The sequence below is a fragment of the Medicago sativa genome, chromosome 5 (genome assembly GCF_051527215.1).
Source record: "Medicago sativa cultivar Bolivia chromosome 5, Bolivia_mono, whole genome shotgun sequence".
Lineage (NCBI taxonomy): Eukaryota > Viridiplantae > Streptophyta > Magnoliopsida > Fabales > Fabaceae > Medicago > Medicago sativa.
In genome coordinates, this window is record NC_140753.1 from 17,095,410 (window position 1) to 17,118,705 (window position 23,296).

The window sequence follows — 23,296 nt, forward strand, 5'->3', positions numbered from 1 at the left end:
GGTTTTGGGAATGGCATTTGCATTAAAGATATTTTTTTCTTCTCTGAAGGGCCATTAGAGAGATAATCATGTTCATTTCATATTATTGGGCAAATTAGAATGGTTCCCTCCTTTGTGTTGGGTAGATGAAGACAAACTAGATTTTTGCTCTTCGTCCAGCAAGTTTCGCTCCCACCCAGCCAAACTGACCAAAATACCTCTGCGTTAGTTAACTAACGCAAGTGTAAAATAAACACAACCCCCAAATTATGTTTTTTTATACATGCGTGACTTAAGTCACGCCGCATGAGTTAACTCACGCAGGTGTTATACCCCGCGTGAGTTGTTAACTCACGCCAGTGCTAAACTTGTTTTTTCTCTCTTTCTTTGAAATTATCTCCTACAATTGTGTCAACTATGGTATCATAGTTGAACTACAATATACTGCATCCACCTTGATGGTAATCCCATCACACCTCTAATCATCATGAGAGAGTATTATACTCAACTTGGGGTTGGATTATAATCATTGGTGATGTTATTTGAGTCTTGAGATACTTAATAAATTATGCTGAGCTGTTTTCGTGAATTCTTGAGAGGTTCCCAAGCGAGCACATTAGATCTCTGTGTGACAAGTAATTAATTAGAATAGTATAGTAATATAATGAAATTAACCACAACCAACTAAAGAAATGATATTTTTGCAGCAGAATTTTAAAATTGATAGGAAAAAGGTCAACCAGGGAGTTCCTATCCAATGAAATATCATAAAAGCCATATATTGCAGCCAAGTCAGCACACACTATCCGTATGAAAGAAATGAGTGGCTCAGCATTTCAATCCAAACTGTACATTTCAAAACTGTACTAGCGTGAGTTAACTCACGCGGAGTATAACACCCGCGTGAGTTAACTCATGCGGCGTGACTTAAGTCACGCATGTGTAAAAAAAATGAAATTTTAAGTCATGTTAATTTTTACACTTGCGTTAGTTAACTAGCGCATGGGTATTTTGGGCAAGGCTGCAGGGCGCGAGCGAAATGTCATGGGGAAAGAGCAGTAATCAACAAACTAGCCTAGCAGACTAGCAGTTGCTTACTTGCTATGAAATGGGTGTGTAATTGGTTGTGTGGTGGGGAAAATTAATTTTGATAGAATTGATTTTGGTTAAAACTAATTTTGATTAAAAGTAATTTGTGTTTGAATATATTTATGTAAAATTGAGTTGAACTATATAAATTTGTGTGGGAAAATCAATTCCATAATCAAAATGTACAAATCTTAGCTTTAAATATAATCAATTCTGGATGCATAATCAATTTTACTAGATAGCAACCAAATATATCAGAATTAATTATACATCTCCAAGATCAATTTTAACCCCACTAAAAGTAGAACCAAACATATGTCAAGTGTGTTGTTAATTTCAACAATCACAATGAAGATGTCTAGTTTCAACAATATAAATGAAAATGGCAGACATTTATACTACCCTTATTTTTTAAGAGAAATGATATTTATAAACAATTTTATGACAACTTTCTCTTATACTCACAATGTGTAATTACTCTCTCATCCTTTTTTTTGTTCTTACTGTTTTTTACCGATAAAAGAAGACAAAAATAAGGTTGTCTCAAAAACCCGTCACAAAATGATTGTTCAAATATCATTAATCATTTTTCAAACTCTCATGTTCCACTAATTGGTAGCAAACAAATCAGTGAAACAGCTAAAGTTTTAGCAAAAGCAGCCACGTCCTTAGCTAGTGTACATTTTTATTGATAGCAACATGTATATTTTTTTTATGATACGCTATAAACTTTTTTCTGTACAAAAAAAAAAAAAGACCTGGTAATAAATTATGGGGGAAATGTAATAGTGAGTGTTGACAATTTTTTGACTCTCTTTTCCATATTTTACTATCATTAAGTAAAAAACTAAAAACCAAGGCCTCAATCTAGCAAAACTAACATCAGCAAACAAAATTAGATGAAGTTGAAGTGGACGACAATTTCAAAACAAAATCGAATCATTCATACTTCATAGTTGCTCCAAGCTTGGTCGACCAATCTGCATAGAAACCACTTTCCCTCAAGGTGGGAGTCACAGAAAGTGACCAATCATGAGTAACAAACTTCTGGATATGCAGGTTGGACAATGGATGATTCCATTTTGCTTTGAAATAGTTTTGGGATGGACACCTCGTAAATTCCATGGTCCTCAACTAGCTTGAGAGCGTTATCAATACTAATTCTCAAGCAAGTTGACGACCTCTAAGAATAAGAGCTAATTCAGCTTTCTGGATGGTATCCAACCCACTAAAACCTGAAAACCCAGCAAGCCAAAAAAAAAAAACATGCATTTTCCATTCATTTTCACTTCTCTCCTACATTTCACCCTATTTCTTTCCTCACTAATTCTTTTTCATCTAAACAAAGGACAAGGTTACAAGTGTGACAGAAAGTAACTAGATCAATCAATCAAAACTACAAAACCTCAAATGTTTTTGAAAACTTAAAATCATACATAGGGGCTAAAGATATATGATAACTCGATTATCAACTTGAGTTGCAGAACAAGAATAAAAGCTCCCAATTACAAGCCGATACATGGTACAACAAAAATGGACTAGCTAATCTACTTTTAACTTCAACCATTATCTTATTTCCTTTTTGAAGAAATAAATAACGAGACAAAAAAAAAAACAATAAATAACCACTTTCAAATATTCATCCAACCAAAAATAAATGTAAGTCACCAGTATTTAGTCTTCATCATCAGAGTTGTCAAATGTTATTTTTTTAGACTTTGGAGCATCAACAGGAATTTCCTTGAAGTGAGCCCCATAAAGCTTGGACTCCTATATTAAAGCAGAAAGTTATATTTTAACAGTAAAAAACAAACAGAAGTTCATCTTAGTAGCTTCATGGAAAAAATCGAAACTGGTACATAGACAAAAGTAGATAAAATAAAACAAACCTTTTTCTTAACATGTGTGCCAAATTTCAAAAGATCGTCTGGCACAACTTGTCCTGCTTCTCTCAAAACGTTCACAAGCTCCCCAGCAAGTCCCTGAAATATTCCCATTCATTCATATGAGAGAGGATAAAGAAGACAAACACCACTTATATATAACAGAAATAAAGGACAAAGGAGAACTAAAGAACTATAATATATTCAGAAGAGAATCGGTATTCTACCTTATTCAAATGTGTGAAGAATGTATGGGCAACACCTTTCTTACCAGCTCGTCCAGTCCGCCCAATTCTATGAACATAATCTTCTAGAGTTAGAGGAAAACTAAAGTTGATCACTACTTCAACATCTGGAATATCCAATCCTCGTGCAGCCACATCAGTAGCAATCTGCCCATTAGATTGAGAAAACAAATAAATAACTAAATAAAGTGACAATGACAATGAGTGGAGAATAATTGAGTGATTATGTTAAATCATGAGAATAATATCCTAATAGTCACTAGTCTGTCCATTGTTTGTTAAGGACCAAGGGGAATAAAAAAGTGGATTTGAATTCATCTAGGATGAATAATGTAAAGCTATAACTTCAAAAGGGAGAAGGAAATAAGAACAGAAGTATCTGGATAAAAAACATCATCTTAGGAGGATAACTAGTAGAGAAATTAATTGCAAAAAGATAGCAACGAAACAATAAGAAAATAACAATTATCCAACATGGCCAAAGTATTGCAGAGAAAACAATCAAAAGTTGATGGGACACAACAATAAACCAGTTCATACATAGTTTTTGGCTTCCAGGGCAGCAAACTGATATGATTTAACAATAACAATATAAAATAGCATACCATCAAAGGACAGCTTCCATTCTTGAATAATGATAGTGCCTTTGTGCGCTCATGCTGTGATTTGTCACCACTTATAGACACTGCTTTCCAACCCCTGAAGACATTATTTAACTTATCATTAGTAGCTATTAAAATTATATCAGCAATAACTTGTAACCAGGTACTTTCACCAGGTATATATTATTATATTATCAAAAAAAATGGAAACATATTGCAACAATAGTAGCATAGTACCCTTGTTGAAGCATTTTCTCCACCCGTGTGGTTTCCCATTTGTACAAAACAAAAACCAATACTCGATTCCTGAGAAAGATACAAGATTTTAGCAAAAAGAGGAAGTTGACAACCGTAAAAAGAGGCAACTGAATGAACACAGAATCAAAGGTAGGCATACTTTTGAGATTTGTGGTATTTTTCTAGTAAAGCAAGCAGGCGCTTATCACGTAAACGCTCATCCAATACCTCAACTATTTGCATGACATCATGATTGGCAGATAAATCCTCTGAGCCTACAACAACCTGTCACAAGTTTAAATATCTTTCAACATATAAAGACAATTCAAAGCTTTTAGAAAATGAAGATACATACTTTTACAGGGTTGGGATCCATAAATTCCTGAGCTAAGTGATGAACTGCTAACGGCCATGTAGCACTGAACATAACCATTTGACGAGCTGTTGAAAATTACACTCACTTCAGTGAAACAAAAAATAAGCTGGGATATAATTGTTGAAACAAAATATATCTATGCTCAGAAGAAATTAGAAGGAAGGAGTTATTAAACAGAAAAAAGAGATAATAGCTGATAAAAATGTCTCATCTCATACCAGAACATGTCTGACCAAGTATAGAGCGGACTATTTGTTCAAAACCCATGTCAAGCATCCGATCTGCTTCATCAAGGACCTAGAACAAAAAATGGTAATGCACAAGGCTCGTTATACGTGTTATAAGCAGGCATCTAATTCACAAACAAAATAGAATTGAAGTAGCACAAACGACTATAAAATAGACATGTGGCAACTGTCTATCCAGGATCAAAGAAAATTCAGTAGAAATGCAAATGGTATATAAATTCAAGATCCAGTATATTGCAACACTAGCGTATTAGCAAATGTATTGGCTGTCACCCAGTGAGCCAACCAAATAAAATATATTCATTGAATAACGACTTAAGAGAGAACAAAACAGAATTCTGACATTCGGTTATCGCTTACCACAAAAGATACTTCTTGTAGGCGACAGATACCCATTTCAACCAGATCTTGAATACGACCGGGAGTTCCAATGACAATATCCTGGATGAAAAAAAGGAAGGAAGAAACAAACTAATTTAATTGTCTATAAAATAGGACGGAGAGAAAAAAGCTCCATAAATATGGAAGTAAACCAGAATGTAACCATAACTTGTATCTGACAGAATACAAACCAACAAAAGGAAAGGAAGAACTTGATGACTTACAATGCCAGATTTTAGTGCAGTGATTTGTGGTTGTTTGTTGGTTCCACCATACAAACAAACTGATTCCACACCACAAGATTTACCAGCATCACACAATACATCTGATATCTGTAGTTGAATTAAAGAAAACTATTAGCTACATTTTATAATTTTGTGAAGCAGCAACAGTATCTAATACTCACAGCTACATTTTATCATTTGGTGAATCAATAAATGGATCTAGTACCCAGTTGGAAATTTAAGACAGTCACCAGAAATAACATTCTACTGTATTAAAAAAAGTAACATCCTCTCTATTGGGTTGGGAGAGTTAATTGTAGAACCCAATTTACAAGTACTATCAAAATGAAAAACTATTAAGATCATTCTGAAATATCTGCAACCAAATTTTGGTTATAACATTCCATTGGAGGGAGAGGTATAACTTGTAAGTTAAAACAATGTAATGAGGCATCAATATTAGCTTCTTACAAGATTTAAGTGACCAATAGCAGGCGCGAGCACAAGTATGATAAAAGGTTTGATGTTCTATTGTATTGTATGTATACTTATCAAAAGAAAAGCAACCTTTTGTATCAAGGGAAGGCTACTAACATAACTACTGAATTTGAAAGACCAGTTATCCACGAAGAAAAAAAATATTTGGTAACTTGAGAAAAAACACAAAATTATCTCACCCATTGTCAAGATAGAAACAGGTGAAAACAGATGAGAAATGAATCAAACTTACATATCATGTGAAAATACCATGCCACTATGAAAGAAAAAAAAAGTTTGAAAATTCTCTCACCCATTTTCCCCTTTCCAATTTTCATTCCTACGAAGCAGACCAAAATTAACCCTTTGTTTTAAAAAAAAAAAAAAAAAAACTAAAATACAAGGGACGAAAGCACAAAAGATAGAAAAGAAATGAAAATTAGTAATTTCCCACTCATAATATCAGGATCCCTTAACAATTTCCAACTCATTCCCGTGTCGTTTGTTTCCCAATCAAAAACAATTTTCCACTCATTCCCTTGCCATTTTCTTCCCAATCAAAAGCTAGATGTTTCAACAAAAAAAAAAAAAAAAATAATATCCAAAGAGAAAGGCCAAGTTCATAGAAGTAAAGGATCAACGAAAGTTAGCCATAAATGATGCAATATTGCTATTTCACTTTGCACCAAACAAATAAAAATTAAACGTGAAAGATAAAACTAATAAATAAAATAGGAGTTAAAATTGAAATTTAAAAAAAAAAAAAATGAACAATTCAGTGTATTAACAGAAACATACTTGTTGAGCTAGCTCCCTCGTAGGAGAGAGCATAAGGCAAAGAGGATTCCGACCCTTGGAAGAACCCTTGCTCTTCCGCTTATTCATAACATGCATAATAGCTGGTATTCCAAAAGCAAGTGTCTTCCCTAGTTACAAAAAGAAAAGATATTTAGAAATCCACACTTAGGATTGTACAAGTTCATTCAATTTTTACAAATGCATAGTTGCATTTTTATATAATGTTAAATAACATATTGCAAACTAAATAGCAATAACATGAACATAATGCATAAAGACTTTTTTACACTCTCACAACAGTTGGATCACTACAAATATTTGACTTTAATCATATCTAACTCAAAATTCATGCAAATGATGATTTTGTGATAGATTGACAATATAAAAAGTTTTATATCTCTGTACCGAGGCCCTATTTGGATAAACAACTTAATTTGCAGCTTATAGCATTAACACTTAGTATAAGCTTTATAACAAAAGATAAAATAAAGTAAATTTACTTACGTATAAGCTGTTTTCATAAGATATCCTTGAGAGCTTATGGACATAAGCTGAAAACAGCATATGAACATGGGCCTATTTGGATTGGTTTATTTGAGCTTATCTACTAACATAAACACTTTGAGAATGTTTTAGAATATTATGATTTATGAAAACAACTTATGACATGTTCATTAGCTGTTTTCAGCTTATTTTCATCAGCTCTCCAAGATAGATTATGAAAACAAGTTATAAATTATACAACAACAATGTAACTTTATTTTATCTTTTGGTACAGAAATAGCTTATACTTAAACTGCAAATGAAGTTATTTATCCAAACAGGGCTATATCATATGGTTGTAAGTAAATAAGCTCACAAGTGCTATAAAAAAACTTCATTTTTTCACAGATTCTTCCAAACAGTCTCACAAGTGCTTATGTAAGTAAAATAAGCTCAAATAAACCAATTCAAACAGACCCTAATACTAAAGATTAATATTACAAAGTAACAAATATCAATTATAATTAAAACATATTAAACAGTAAAATAATAGAAAAATCATAATCCAATTCAACCATTTCAATAATACAAACACATGAACAAACCAAAGTACCAAACTAACCTGACCCAGTTGCCGCAATTCCAATCAAATCACGACCATCCAACAAAAACGGCCAAGCACGTGATTGAATCGGAGAAGGTTTCTCAAAACCCTTACAACACTCAAGCACATTCTCAGGTAGCCCTGAATCCTCAAACCTCTTCACCGCCGTGTATTTCTCATCTCCGGCATTCTTTCCAGTCACCACAATCGGTTCATCCGAGGCCGAAACCAACACATCACCGCCGTTGTAATTTTCCTCCGATTTGTTGTGCTTTTTCTTCTTCTTACTTTTCTTCTCTGATTCGGCGTCGTTTTGAAGATTGGTTTCGCCGTTTTCGTGTTTTCTTTTGGGAGTGTTTTCTTCGTGTTTGTTCTTTTTGTTCTTCTTCTTCGAAGATTTGAGTTCGTTGTTGTTGTTAAGGGTTTGTTCTGGTTCGGTGGATAAAACGGCGTCGTTTTTGCGACCCATGGTTGGAAATGAAGATGGAAGTGAAGCAGCTCGAACCAGAGGCGTAAAGCTGAGGAGGTGGTAATAGAGATTTTATGATTTTTAGGGTTTTGACGTTTGACTCTCCTATTTAGGGTAGTGGGAGATGTTTTGCTCTCTAGGTGGGAATAGACCAGACCAACCGTTTGTAAGCTGGTCCCGCCTACTTAAAATTTGATGCGGTCTAGTTCATTTATTAAATAGGTTAGTATTAAGTTTTTTAAAAAATTTATTAATTTAAATTGGTCAAGTTAAGGTTAACAAAAAAATCTCTTAGGTCGGTTCATATACGTGTAATTAAATACATTCCATTATATAATACACGCTTATTAGCCTCTACAAAATGGAGTTATTGGCTCTACAAGATAGTGTTGGTCCAAGTTGCCTCAGCCCTAGGTTTCCTAAATACGACATTGATGTTGCATGTTTAGTAGCAAAATTGCACTAGTTACAACCTCATTCTTAGAGATGAGCCTGGCATTTCTTGGAGGCCAAAATAAGTTGAATTGAACTTTGTGTCCGATTTATGAGTTAAGATCCTCTCTATTTTCTATTGTTCCTATTTGCTCAGTAATAGTTTTGGAAAATAAATACAAAAGTGTGATATCAAATGAGGTCAAATCCTTTTTATACACCCCAAAACATTTTAAAATTATAATAATGAAGAAGGAAAATAGAGATGATCTTAACTCCCGAATAATTGTGTGACACATTAGCTCTTCTTGAAACGCTAGCTATCTTTTCACATAGAACCCCCAATTTTATATTTTGAAATATGGAGATGATTCCAACCCCACTCATACAATCATCTTTGTATAACACAAGTTAGAAGCATTTAAAATAAGCGTTTATTCCTTCAATTTTGCTTCTCGATTGTAGTTTTCTAAAATAAATTAGAGAAAATTAAATGGATGCCCAAAATTAAAATATCAAGTAAATTTAAAATTACACTCAGTTTCTCTCGCGTTCAAATATGTTGGCTCTTTCATCTTGAAAAGTTTAATGTATTTCAATACAGTAAAAAAGCTATATTTTTTCTCTATTTTTAATTGTTTTTTCTTTTTTGATAGACAAATGTTAGTAATGTTAGTAGTTAGAAATGTTATTTTTCGAGGATTCAAACTCCTTCAATGTAGTTTAACTCACCAATAAAGAATATATTAAAATTTTGAACAGTTCAAAAATTGGTAGGAAAAAAAGCTTCAAAACACTATTAATTCTTTAATATACATAAGAGAAAATATGAGAATAATTCGATGTTTCCTGAATTAACAGGTTTTGGGAATGGCATTTGCATTAAAGATATTTTTTTCTTCTCTGAAGGGCCATTAGAGAGATAATCATGTTCATTTCATATTATTGGGCAAATTAGAATGGTTCCCTCCTTTGTGTTGGGTAGATGAAGACAAACTAGATTTTTGCTCTTCGTCCAGCAAGTTTCGCTCCCACCCAGCCAAACTGACCAAAATACCTCTGCGTTAGTTAACTAACGCAAGTGTAAAATAAACACAACCCCCAAATTATGTTTTTTTATACATGCGTGACTTAAGTCACGCCGCATGAGTTAACTCACGCAGGTGTTATACCCCGCGTGAGTTGTTAACTCACGCCAGTGCTAAACTTGTTTTTTCTCTCTTTCTTTGAAATTATCTCCTACAATTGTGTCAACTATGGTATCATAGTTGAACTACAATATACTGCATCCACCTTGATGGTAATCCCATCACACCTCTAATCATCATGAGAGAGTATTATACTCAACTTGGGGTTGGATTATAATCATTGGTGATGTTATTTGAGTCTTGAGATACTTAATAAATTATGCTGAGCTGTTTTCGTGAATTCTTGAGAGGTTCCCAAGCGAGCACATTAGATCTCTGTGTGACAAGTAATTAATTAGAATAGTATAGTAATATAATGAAATTAACCACAACCAACTAAAGAAATGATATTTTTGCAGCAGAATTTTAAAATTGATAGGAAAAAGGTCAACCAGGGAGTTCCTATCCAATGAAATATCATAAAAGCCATATATTGCAGCCAAGTCAGCACACACTATCCGTATGAAAGAAATGAGTGGCTCAGCATTTCAATCCAAACTGTACATTTCAAAACTGTACTAGCGTGAGTTAACTCACGCGGAGTATAACACCCGCGTGAGTTAACTCATGCGGCGTGACTTAAGTCACGCATGTGTAAAAAAAATGAAATTTTAAGTCATGTTAATTTTTACACTTGCGTTAGTTAACTAGCGCATGGGTATTTTGGGCAAGGCTGCAGGGCGCGAGCGAAATGTCATGGGGAAAGAGCAGTAATCAACAAACTAGCCTAGCAGACTAGCAGTTGCTTACTTGCTATGAAATGGGTGTGTAATTGGTTGTGTGGTGGGGAAAATTAATTTTGATAGAATTGATTTTGGTTAAAACTAATTTTGATTAAAAGTAATTTGTGTTTGAATATATTTATGTAAAATTGAGTTGAACTATATAAATTTGTGTGGGAAAATCAATTCCATAATCAAAATGTACAAATCTTAGCTTTAAATATAATCAATTCTGGATGCATAATCAATTTTACTAGATAGCAACCAAATATATCAGAATTAATTATACATCTCCAAGATCAATTTTAACCCCACTAAAAGTAGAACCAAACATATGTCAAGTGTGTTGTTAATTTCAACAATCACAATGAAGATGTCTAGTTTCAACAATATAAATGAAAATGGCAGACATTTATACTACCCTTATTTTTTAAGAGAAATGATATTTATAAACAATTTTATGACAACTTTCTCTTATACTCACAATGTGTAATTACTCTCTCATCCTTTTTTTTGTTCTTACTGTTTTTTACCGATAAAAGAAGACAAAAATAAGGTTGTCTCAAAAACCCGTCACAAAATGATTGTTCAAATATCATTAATCATTTTTCAAACTCTCATGTTCCACTAATTGGTAGCAAACAAATCAGTGAAACAGCTAAAGTTTTAGCAAAAGCAGCCACGTCCTTAGCTAGTGTACATTTTTATTGATAGCAACATGTATATTTTTTTTATGATACGCTATAAACTTTTTTCTGTACAAAAAAAAAAAAAGACCTGGTAATAAATTATGGGGGAAATGTAATAGTGAGTGTTGACAATTTTTTGACTCTCTTTTCCATATTTTACTATCATTAAGTAAAAAACTAAAAACCAAGGCCTCAATCTAGCAAAACTAACATCAGCAAACAAAATTAGATGAAGTTGAAGTGGACGACAATTTCAAAACAAAATCGAATCATTCATACTTCATAGTTGCTCCAAGCTTGGTCGACCAATCTGCATAGAAACCACTTTCCCTCAAGGTGGGAGTCACAGAAAGTGACCAATCATGAGTAACAAACTTCTGGATATGCAGGTTGGACAATGGATGATTCCATTTTGCTTTGAAATAGTTTTGGGATGGACACCTCGTAAATTCCATGGTCCTCAACTAGCTTGAGAGCGTTATCAATACTAATTCTCAAGCAAGTTGACGACCTCTAAGAATAAGAGCTAATTCAGCTTTCTGGATGGTATCCAACCCACTAAAACCTGAAAACCCAGCAAGCCAAAAAAAAAAAACATGCATTTTCCATTCATTTTCACTTCTCTCCTACATTTCACCCTATTTCTTTCCTCACTAATTCTTTTTCATCTAAACAAAGGACAAGGTTACAAGTGTGACAGAAAGTAACTAGATCAATCAATCAAAACTACAAAACCTCAAATGTTTTTGAAAACTTAAAATCATACATAGGGGCTAAAGATATATGATAACTCGATTATCAACTTGAGTTGCAGAACAAGAATAAAAGCTCCCAATTACAAGCCGATACATGGTACAACAAAAATGGACTAGCTAATCTACTTTTAACTTCAACCATTATCTTATTTCCTTTTTGAAGAAATAAATAACGAGACAAAAAAAAAAACAATAAATAACCACTTTCAAATATTCATCCAACCAAAAATAAATGTAAGTCACCAGTATTTAGTCTTCATCATCAGAGTTGTCAAATGTTATTTTTTTAGACTTTGGAGCATCAACAGGAATTTCCTTGAAGTGAGCCCCATAAAGCTTGGACTCCTATATTAAAGCAGAAAGTTATATTTTAACAGTAAAAAACAAACAGAAGTTCATCTTAGTAGCTTCATGGAAAAAATCGAAACTGGTACATAGACAAAAGTAGATAAAATAAAACAAACCTTTTTCTTAACATGTGTGCCAAATTTCAAAAGATCGTCTGGCACAACTTGTCCTGCTTCTCTCAAAACGTTCACAAGCTCCCCAGCAAGTCCCTGAAATATTCCCATTCATTCATATGAGAGAGGATAAAGAAGACAAACACCACTTATATATAACAGAAATAAAGGACAAAGGAGAACTAAAGAACTATAATATATTCAGAAGAGAATCGGTATTCTACCTTATTCAAATGTGTGAAGAATGTATGGGCAACACCTTTCTTACCAGCTCGTCCAGTCCGCCCAATTCTATGAACATAATCTTCTAGAGTTAGAGGAAAACTAAAGTTGATCACTACTTCAACATCTGGAATATCCAATCCTCGTGCAGCCACATCAGTAGCAATCTGCCCATTAGATTGAGAAAACAAATAAATAACTAAATAAAGTGACAATGACAATGAGTGGAGAATAATTGAGTGATTATGTTAAATCATGAGAATAATATCCTAATAGTCACTAGTCTGTCCATTGTTTGTTAAGGACCAAGGGGAATAAAAAAGTGGATTTGAATTCATCTAGGATGAATAATGTAAAGCTATAACTTCAAAAGGGAGAAGGAAATAAGAACAGAAGTATCTGGATAAAAAACATCATCTTAGGAGGATAACTAGTAGAGAAATTAATTGCAAAAAGATAGCAACGAAACAATAAGAAAATAACAATTATCCAACATGGCCAAAGTATTGCAGAGAAAACAATCAAAAGTTGATGGGACACAACAATAAACCAGTTCATACATAGTTTTTGGCTTCCAGGGCAGCAAACTGATATGATTTAACAATAACAATATAAAATAGCATACCATCAAAGGACAGCTTCCATTCTTGAATAATGATAGTGCCTTTGTGCGCTCATGCTGTGATTTGTCACCACTTATAGACACTGCTTTCCAACCCCTGAAGACATTATTTAACTTATCATTAGTAGCTATTAAAATTATATCAGCAATAACTTGTAACCAGGTACTTTCACCAGGTATATATTATTATATTATCAAAAAAAATGGAAACATATTGCAACAATAGTAGCATAGTACCCTTGTTGAAGCATTTTCTCCACCCGTGTGGTTTCCCATTTGTACAAAACAAAAACCAATACTCGATTCCTGAGAAAGATACAAGATTTTAGCAAAAAGAGGAAGTTGACAACCGTAAAAAGAGGCAACTGAATGAACACAGAATCAAAGGTAGGCATACTTTTGAGATTTGTGGTATTTTTCTAGTAAAGCAAGCAGGCGCTTATCACGTAAACGCTCATCCAATACCTCAACTATTTGCATGACATCATGATTGGCAGATAAATCCTCTGAGCCTACAACAACCTGTCACAAGTTTAAATATCTTTCAACATATAAAGACAATTCAAAGCTTTTAGAAAATGAAGATACATACTTTTACAGGGTTGGGATCCATAAATTCCTGAGCTAAGTGATGAACTGCTAACGGCCATGTAGCACTGAACATAACCATTTGACGAGCTGTTGAAAATTACACTCACTTCAGTGAAACAAAAAATAAGCTGGGATATAATTGTTGAAACAAAATATATCTATGCTCAGAAGAAATTAGAAGGAAGGAGTTATTAAACAGAAAAAAGAGATAATAGCTGATAAAAATGTCTCATCTCATACCAGAACATGTCTGACCAAGTATAGAGCGGACTATTTGTTCAAAACCCATGTCAAGCATCCGATCTGCTTCATCAAGGACCTAGAACAAAAAATGGTAATGCACAAGGCTCGTTATACGTGTTATAAGCAGGCATCTAATTCACAAACAAAATAGAATTGAAGTAGCACAAACGACTATAAAATAGACATGTGGCAACTGTCTATCCAGGATCAAAGAAAATTCAGTAGAAATGCAAATGGTATATAAATTCAAGATCCAGTATATTGCAACACTAGCGTATTAGCAAATGTATTGGCTGTCACCCAGTGAGCCAACCAAATAAAATATATTCATTGAATAACGACTTAAGAGAGAACAAAACAGAATTCTGACATTCGGTTATCGCTTACCACAAAAGATACTTCTTGTAGGCGACAGATACCCATTTCAACCAGATCTTGAATACGACCGGGAGTTCCAATGACAATATCCTGGATGAAAAAAAGGAAGGAAGAAACAAACTAATTTAATTGTCTATAAAATAGGACGGAGAGAAAAAAGCTCCATAAATATGGAAGTAAACCAGAATGTAACCATAACTTGTATCTGACAGAATACAAACCAACAAAAGGAAAGGAAGAACTTGATGACTTACAATGCCAGATTTTAGTGCAGTGATTTGTGGTTGTTTGTTGGTTCCACCATACAAACAAACTGATTCCACACCACAAGATTTACCAGCATCACACAATACATCTGATATCTGTAGTTGAATTAAAGAAAACTATTAGCTACATTTTATAATTTTGTGAAGCAGCAACAGTATCTAATACTCACAGCTACATTTTATCATTTGGTGAATCAATAAATGGATCTAGTACCCAGTTGGAAATTTAAGACAGTCACCAGAAATAACATTCTACTGTATTAAAAAAAGTAACATCCTCTCTATTGGGTTGGGAGAGTTAATTGTAGAACCCAATTTACAAGTACTATCAAAATGAAAAACTATTAAGATCATTCTGAAATATCTGCAACCAAATTTTGGTTATAACATTCCATTGGAGGGAGAGGTATAACTTGTAAGTTAAAACAATGTAATGAGGCATCAATATTAGCTTCTTACAAGATTTAAGTGACCAATAGCAGGCGCGAGCACAAGTATGATAAAAGGTTTGATGTTCTATTGTATTGTATGTATACTTATCAAAAGAAAAGCAACCTTTTGTATCAAGGGAAGGCTACTAACATAACTACTGAATTTGAAAGACCAGTTATCCACGAAGAAAAAAAATATTTGGTAACTTGAGAAAAAACACAAAATTATCTCACCCATTGTCAAGATAGAAACAGGTGAAAACAGATGAGAAATGAATCAAACTTACATATCATGTGAAAATACCATGCCACTATGAAAGAAAAAAAAAGTTTGAAAATTCTCTCACCCATTTTCCCCTTTCCAATTTTCATTCCTACGAAGCAGACCAAAATTAACCCTTTGTTTTAAAAAAAAAAAAAAAAAAACTAAAATACAAGGGACGAAAGCACAAAAGATAGAAAAGAAATGAAAATTAGTAATTTCCCACTCATAATATCAGGATCCCTTAACAATTTCCAACTCATTCCCGTGTCGTTTGTTTCCCAATCAAAAACAATTTTCCACTCATTCCCTTGCCATTTTCTTCCCAATCAAAAGCTAGATGTTTCAACAAAAAAAAAAAAAAAAATAATATCCAAAGAGAAAGGCCAAGTTCATAGAAGTAAAGGATCAACGAAAGTTAGCCATAAATGATGCAATATTGCTATTTCACTTTGCACCAAACAAATAAAAATTAAACGTGAAAGATAAAACTAATAAATAAAATAGGAGTTAAAATTGAAATTTAAAAAAAAAAAAAATGAACAATTCAGTGTATTAACAGAAACATACTTGTTGAGCTAGCTCCCTCGTAGGAGAGAGCATAAGGCAAAGAGGATTCCGACCCTTGGAAGAACCCTTGCTCTTCCGCTTATTCATAACATGCATAATAGCTGGTATTCCAAAAGCAAGTGTCTTCCCTAGTTACAAAAAGAAAAGATATTTAGAAATCCACACTTAGGATTGTACAAGTTCATTCAATTTTTACAAATGCATAGTTGCATTTTTATATAATGTTAAATAACATATTGCAAACTAAATAGCAATAACATGAACATAATGCATAAAGACTTTTTTACACTCTCACAACAGTTGGATCACTACAAATATTTGACTTTAATCATATCTAACTCAAAATTCATGCAAATGATGATTTTGTGATAGATTGACAATATAAAAAGTTTTATATCTCTGTACCGAGGCCCTATTTGGATAAACAACTTAATTTGCAGCTTATAGCATTAACACTTAGTATAAGCTTTATAACAAAAGATAAAATAAAGTAAATTTACTTACGTATAAGCTGTTTTCATAAGATATCCTTGAGAGCTTATGGACATAAGCTGAAAACAGCATATGAACATGGGCCTATTTGGATTGGTTTATTTGAGCTTATCTACTAACATAAACACTTTGAGAATGTTTTAGAATATTATGATTTATGAAAACAACTTATGACATGTTCATTAGCTGTTTTCAGCTTATTTTCATCAGCTCTCCAAGATAGATTATGAAAACAAGTTATAAATTATACAACAACAATGTAACTTTATTTTATCTTTTGGTACAGAAATAGCTTATACTTAAACTGCAAATGAAGTTATTTATCCAAACAGGGCTATATCATATGGTTGTAAGTAAATAAGCTCACAAGTGCTATAAAAAAACTTCATTTTTTCACAGATTCTTCCAAACAGTCTCACAAGTGCTTATGTAAGTAAAATAAGCTCAAATAAACCAATTCAAACAGACCCTAATACTAAAGATTAATATTACAAAGTAACAAATATCAATTATAATTAAAACATATTAAACAGTAAAATAATAGAAAAATCATAATCCAATTCAACCATTTCAATAATACAAACACATGAACAAACCAAAGTACCAAACTAACCTGACCCAGTTGCCGCAATTCCAATCAAATCACGACCATCCAACAAAAACGGCCAAGCACGTGATTGAATCGGAGAAGGTTTCTCAAAACCCTTACAACACTCAAGCACATTCTCAGGTAGCCCTGAATCCTCAAACCTCTTCACCGCCGTGTATTTCTCATCTCCGGCATTCTTTCCAGTCACCACAATCGGTTCATCCGAGGCCGAAACCAACACATCACCGCCGTTGTAATTTTCCTCCGATTTGTTGTGCTTTTTCTTCTTCTTACTTTTCTTCTCTGATTCGGCGTCGTTTTGAAGATTGGTTTCGCCGTTTTCGTGTTTTCTTTTGGGAGTGTTTTCTTCGTGTTTGTTCTTTTTGTTCTTCTTCTTCGAAGATTTGAGTTCGTTGTTGTTGTTAAGGGTTTGTTCTGGTTCGGTGGATAAAACGGCGTCGTTTTTGCGACCCATGGTTGGAAATGAAGATGGAAGTGAAGCAGCTCGAACCAGAGGCGTAAAGCTGAGGAGGTGGTAATAGAGATTTTATGATTTTTAGGGTTTTGACGTTTGACTCTCCTATTTAGGGTAGTGGGAGATGTTTTGCTCTCTAGGTGGGAATAGACCAGACCAACCGTTTGTAAGCTGGTCCCGCCTACTTAAAATTTGATGCGGTCTAGTTCATTTATTAAATGAGTAAATAGGCAATTTCCCCCCTGAAATTGCAAGGTTTGTCAAATACCCCCCTGTAGTTAACGAAACATCAATTACCCCCCTGAAATTGCATAACGTTAATCAATTTACCCCCTCCGTCAATTTTTCTGTTAACTGTTTACGGTTATGTTTTTCTGTTAACTGTTTATGGCATGGCAGACAACAACAATCCAATGGAAATTGACATTGGAGCGAATGACAATATGCATTCCAATTCCTACTGATATAGAGCACAAACAAAATGGGATTGAATTCAACCAGGAGGGGATTAATGCCGATCAAGTAAATGATAATGTTTCCTTGATTGAATTGTTCACACATGATCAAATAACTGAACAAGTCTGAAAAAGCAATTTGTTTAGATTAGTATTCCACCTTCCTGAAAAATTTATGTTGTGTTTTCAATTACCTTGATCTGTTTAGGCATTGCCCGTTCTTCATAACATTCTGCTCTACATCTATTATGTCTCCCATTTTCATATTATTTCAAATAGCAAGTAGTATGAATTGAGTTTTAAGATAGTTTTCTTTGACTGTGATATTTCATTTAGAGAACATTGTTTGCCGATTCAGTCCCATCTGAGAGAAAGAAGTGTCTCCATGGGATATCAAATCAATATACGTTATGTGATGACGATGATGTACATATCCTAATAAATATTGGGAGTTGGTCCTTTGGAGATGCTAATTTTATAGAAAATTATGTTTTTGTTTCAGGTAAAACTTATTCAGAAGACAATGGAATAGAAAGTTGTCTGTGGTTAGTGAGACAAAAGCTTTGAGGTTGACTGGTGCGGTTTTTGGACGGCAGACTGCTGTCTGTGGTTCAACTGTGTTGGCAGTGGTTATGTGCTGCAATTTGATACCTATGGTTTTCCTTTTTTAGCTTTGGGAGGGACTGTTGCATGGGACTTTGGTTTTGTTAGTGAGCAGATTTTCTGCCTGGGCTTTACGGTTATCAGTACTGTGGGGAGCCTTTCTAGCATGCTTTGTGTTTCTCTCACAAGCTTAGCTTAATAAATCAATTAAGTTATGTACTATTAATGCACTACTTGATTATTATTGGGACCTAAGTCACCGTATTTTCATGTCATTGCAAATATGGACGAAATCCATCCATATTTTAAGCATTTTGTTATGATCAATTGTGTTTGGCATTTGTTCACCATTATTAATCGCCGTATTTAGTTATTGTAATTATTCACATGCAATATTGACAAGTTGTGTATCCAATTTCGTGGCTTAATATACGTAGTTATTGAATGTACGTTAAATATACCGTATTAGCTTCTCAATAAATATATACGGTTATGTTAAATATATCGTGTTACCTTCACAATAAACACTTCAAATAGCGGATGATTATTTATTTCTTCAAGTAATAGTGTTCTCAACTATATATGACCCGTGCGGTAGCACGGGTGAAAAGACTAGTTTAGGGTAGTGGGAGATGTTTTGCTCTCTAGGTGGGAATAGACCAGACCAACCGTTTGTAAGCTGGTCCCGCCTACTTAAAATTTGATGCGGTCTAGTTCATTTATTAAATGAGTAAATAGGCAATTTCCCCCCTGAAATTGCAAGGTTTGTCAAATACCCCCCTGTAGTTAACGAAACATCAATTACCCCCCTGAAATTGCATAACGTTAATCAATTTACCCCCTCCGTCAATTTTTCTGTTAACTGTTTACGGTTATGATCAATTACCCCCCTGAAATTTTACACTTATGTGCAAAATGCCCCCTGAAATAAAAAAAATCTGGAAAAATATTAAAAAAAAATTAAAAAATTCTGGAAAAATGAAAAATCAATAAAAAAAATTGAAAAAAATTATTAAAAAATTCTGGAAATTGAAAAATTAATAAAAATAAAAAAAACTGGAAAAATTAATAAAAATAAAATAATCTAATAAAATGAAAAATAATGAAAAAATTAAAAAAGATTAAAAAATTCTGGAAAAAAATAAAATTTCTAAATTTCTAAAAATATTAAAATTCTGGAAAAATGAAATTTTTGAAATTTTAAATTTTAATGAAATTCTGGAAAATAAAAATTCTGGAAATTCTCGAAAATAAAAATTCTGGAAAATAAATTTTAATGAAATTTTAAATTTTCGAAAATAAAAATGAAATTCTGGAAAAATGAAATTTTAATGAAAAATTTTCGAAATTTTTGAAATTTTCATTAGTATTTCTCAAAAAATTTCCGGGAATTTTTGTGTATTTATAAACCGAGAATAAGGAAAAAATATGTGTATTTATAAACCGAGCTTAGGTTTTTTATGTATTTTTCGAAATTTCGAAATTTTCATTAGTATTTTTTCCGGGATTTTTTTTGTATTTATAAACCGGGAACTTTTTGTGTATTTATAAACCGAGAATAAGGGAAAAAATACACTGAAAAAACCTAAGCTCGACATATATACTAATCAAAATTTCGAAATTTCGAAAAATACATTTTTTCCAGAATTTCGAAATTTCGACATATATACTAATCAGAATATTTTTTATTTTCCAGAATTTTTTCATTATTTTTCATTTTATTAGATTATTTTATTTTTTTAATCATTTTTTATTTTTATTAATTTTTTCAGAATTTTTAAATTTTTTCAGATTTTTTTTTAATTTTCCAGAATTTTTTAATTTTTTCAGATTTTTTTCATTTTTATTAATTTTTCAATTTTCCAAAATTTTTTAATATTTTTTTTCAATTTTTTTATTGATTTTTCATTTTTCCAGAATTTTTTAATTTTTTTTTAATATTTTTCCAGATTTTTTTTATTTCAGGGGGCATTTTGCACATAAGTGTAAAATTTCAGGGGGGTAATTGATCATAACCGTAAACAGTTAACAGAAAAATTGACGGAGGGGGTAAATTGATTAACGTTATGCAATTTCAGGGGGGTAATTGATGTTTCGTTAACTACAGGGGGGTATTTGACAAACCTTGCAATTTCGGGGGGGAAATTGCCTGTTTACTCTTTATTAAATAGGTTAGTATTAAGTTTTTTAAAAAATTTATTAATTTAAATTGGTCAAGTTAAGGTTAACAAAAAAATCTCTTAGGTCGGTTCATATACGTGTAATTAAATACATTCCATTATATAATACACGCTTATTAGCCTCTACAAAATGGAGTTATTGGCTCTACAAAATTTTGTTGGATATACATGTAATATATGCTATAAGGTGGAGGAAAATGGATGTACATGCTTTACAAAATTTTATTTGACATAAAATATAATTTTATTTGACATATTAGCCTTTTAAAATATAGGGTTAAATATGTTTTTAGTCCCTATAAATATGTCAACTTTTCGTTTTAGTCCCTCTAAAATTTTCCTTCGACTTTTGGTCCCTATAAAATTTTCAATCTTCACTTTTGGTCCCTCTTTTAAAGTAAACTCATATGTAGATTTCATATTTTTTAATAAAATTTTCCAGAAAAATTCAAAATATTATAAGAATCACTCAAAAAAAATTTAGAATTTTTTAACAAAACATAAATTTAATATGAATTTTTGTATTTTTTACGGTTAAAAATTCATATTTAATTTGTGTTTTGTTAAAAAATTCTAATTTTCTTTGGGAATTTTTTTTTAGAATATTTTACACATTTCTGCACAATTTTATTAAAAAAATACAAAAATTAAATTAAAAATAGGGACCAAAAGTAGTGATTGAAAATTTTATAGGGATTAAAAGTTGAAGGAAAATTTTAGAGGGACTAAAACGAAAAGTTGACATATTTATAGGGACCAAAAACATATTTAACCCTAAAATATATATGATCATAATCCTCTTTATAATTAGGTTAAAATTTTCTATTTAAAATTGTTAGTGCAAATTAGCCTTTTAGACATGCGAATAGGTCAGAGGCAGATTTTTAAAAAGGTCAGGTCATGCTTAAAGTAAAGATTTTAACAGGCTAATAGGTCAGGCTTAGGTTTTAATTTTTTCAACTAGGTCTGACCTATTTAAGCAAAGTCCGGCTCGACACGACCTATTCACACGTCTATCTACGAGATAGTAAAAGCACCTCCAAATAGACCAACTAGCTCATAATGTGACTTTTAAGAGTATTAAGGGCATCCACAATAAAGACATATATTTTTTAGTATTTTAGCGGATCTCGCGTATACACATCACAAATTAATATTTTTTTTAATAATAATTCCCTCAAAAAAAATTGTATAGAATACTTTTAATAAATATTATTTGGTTTGTATTTTAATATAATTTTACCTATGTTTAAGAGTGTGTTTGGATGAGGGAATGTTTTGCGTTAATGTCATATTTTGAGGAAATTCAAATATTTTTAGGTGAAATTCATTGTTTGGATGATAATTTAGAAAAAAAATTCAAAATGATGGAAATATATGAAGTATTTTGTTCAACTTAAATTTAGAAAATTTCAAATGACACCTAAGAGTTAAGAATTTCAAATTTTTTCATTCTTATAATTTTTCATAGTTTGCATAATGGTCCTCACATGTTCCAAAATTTTCAAAACGACCCCAATAAATTTATAAATTGACCTTTAAAATTTGAAAAAAATGCAAATTGACCCCTAATTTCAATTTTCAAATTTGACCCAAAAAATTAAAATTTATAAAAGTTGCTCAAAAATGATGACAAAATTTTTATTACTCCATACAACCAAGAGTATCTAGAAATGAAGGCAATTTAATTGAATCATTTGAATTATGTAGAATTCTAAATTCTTTAAAAATTTCTCAATTACATTATCCAAACACACTCTAATTAATATTGAAGAGTCCTGAAAGATTATTTATGTATTTTTTAATTTCTTAAGTTTAATATTTTAAGGACTAATAAGAAAAAAACTCGTAAGACCGTTGTGCAAATCATGTGAATTTGATGTTCATCAACCATCAAGTCAACAATAGTGCACAATTTATCTCAACACTTATGTCTGTATCTATTAGGCAAAGCAATAAAGGTGACATTTTGCAATTAGTTGGACGTGCGTCTAACGATTTTAAATATGATGATACAACTAACAACTCCAACCAACAATGTTTTTGTCAGGAAGAAGTTCTTCATCGATTATTAATTAAACTTTTTTTCTTTTCTTTTTTGTGATTTATAAATTCATTAAGGGTTTTTAGAAATCACAAAAATGAGAATGAAAGAAGTTCTACTTGATAATCGATGATTGCTTGACCCCAACAAGAAAAAAAATTAACTTGGAATTGTTAACTATTTCACCAAATTAATTACAAACGTAATACTCGTATTTAACTAAATAGACAAACAAGTTATCGCTTTTTTAACTTTGCCTAATGAACTAGAACATAAATAACGAGAGAAATTTTGCACTGTTTTGATGAAGATTAATGGACTTAACTCAAGCCTTATGTGATGTTTTTCTTCGGTAAAACTAATATACTTAATGATGCATTCTTTTTTTTTTTTCTTCTAGTAACTTCCTCGGTGATCTCCTTAGAGTTTGATACTGATGTTTATCACATATGTGATTACACCTCACTATCAAAACTTTCTTAAATGCTGACGTTTTTATATGGTTTCTGGTTGGAGACAAACTCGTGAAGGA

General features: G+C 32.1%; 2 protein-coding genes and 1 long non-coding RNA gene across 3 annotated transcripts; 1 reads left to right on the forward strand and 2 right to left on the reverse strand.

The window, feature by feature from the left end:
- Positions 1-2,505: 2,505 nt before the first annotated feature.
- On the reverse strand, positions 2,506-8,200 carry LOC146920612 (DEAD-box ATP-dependent RNA helicase 5-like). Its single transcript, XM_085714035.1, has 12 exons — positions 7,645-8,200; positions 6,540-6,667; positions 5,265-5,372; positions 5,020-5,100; positions 4,630-4,708; positions 4,391-4,476; positions 4,196-4,320; positions 4,036-4,104; positions 3,802-3,895; positions 3,179-3,343; positions 2,958-3,050; positions 2,506-2,838 (listed from the first exon to the last, which is right to left on the reverse strand). Exons 1-12 carry the CDS (start codon positions 8,093-8,095, stop codon positions 2,743-2,745), a joined length of 1,575 nt encoding a protein of 524 aa, XP_085570161.1. The 5' UTR covers positions 8,096-8,200; the 3' UTR covers positions 2,506-2,742.
- A 3,692-nt stretch (positions 8,201-11,892) lies between these two features.
- Positions 11,893-17,587, reverse strand: LOC146920613 (DEAD-box ATP-dependent RNA helicase 5-like). Its single transcript, XM_085714011.1, has 12 exons — positions 17,032-17,587; positions 15,927-16,054; positions 14,652-14,759; positions 14,407-14,487; positions 14,017-14,095; positions 13,778-13,863; positions 13,583-13,707; positions 13,423-13,491; positions 13,189-13,282; positions 12,566-12,730; positions 12,345-12,437; positions 11,893-12,225 (listed from the first exon to the last, which is right to left on the reverse strand). The coding sequence occupies exons 1-12, from the start codon at positions 17,480-17,482 to the stop codon at positions 12,130-12,132; spliced, it is 1,575 nt and encodes a 524-aa protein (XP_085570137.1). The 5' UTR covers positions 17,483-17,587; the 3' UTR covers positions 11,893-12,129.
- A 283-nt stretch (positions 17,588-17,870) lies between these two features.
- On the forward strand, positions 17,871-18,867 carry LOC146920614 (uncharacterized). Its single transcript, XR_015010727.1, has 2 exons — positions 17,871-18,004; positions 18,440-18,867. It is a non-coding gene; the product is annotated as an uncharacterized LOC146920614 (long non-coding RNA).
- The last annotated feature ends 4,429 nt before the right edge of the window (positions 18,868-23,296 follow it).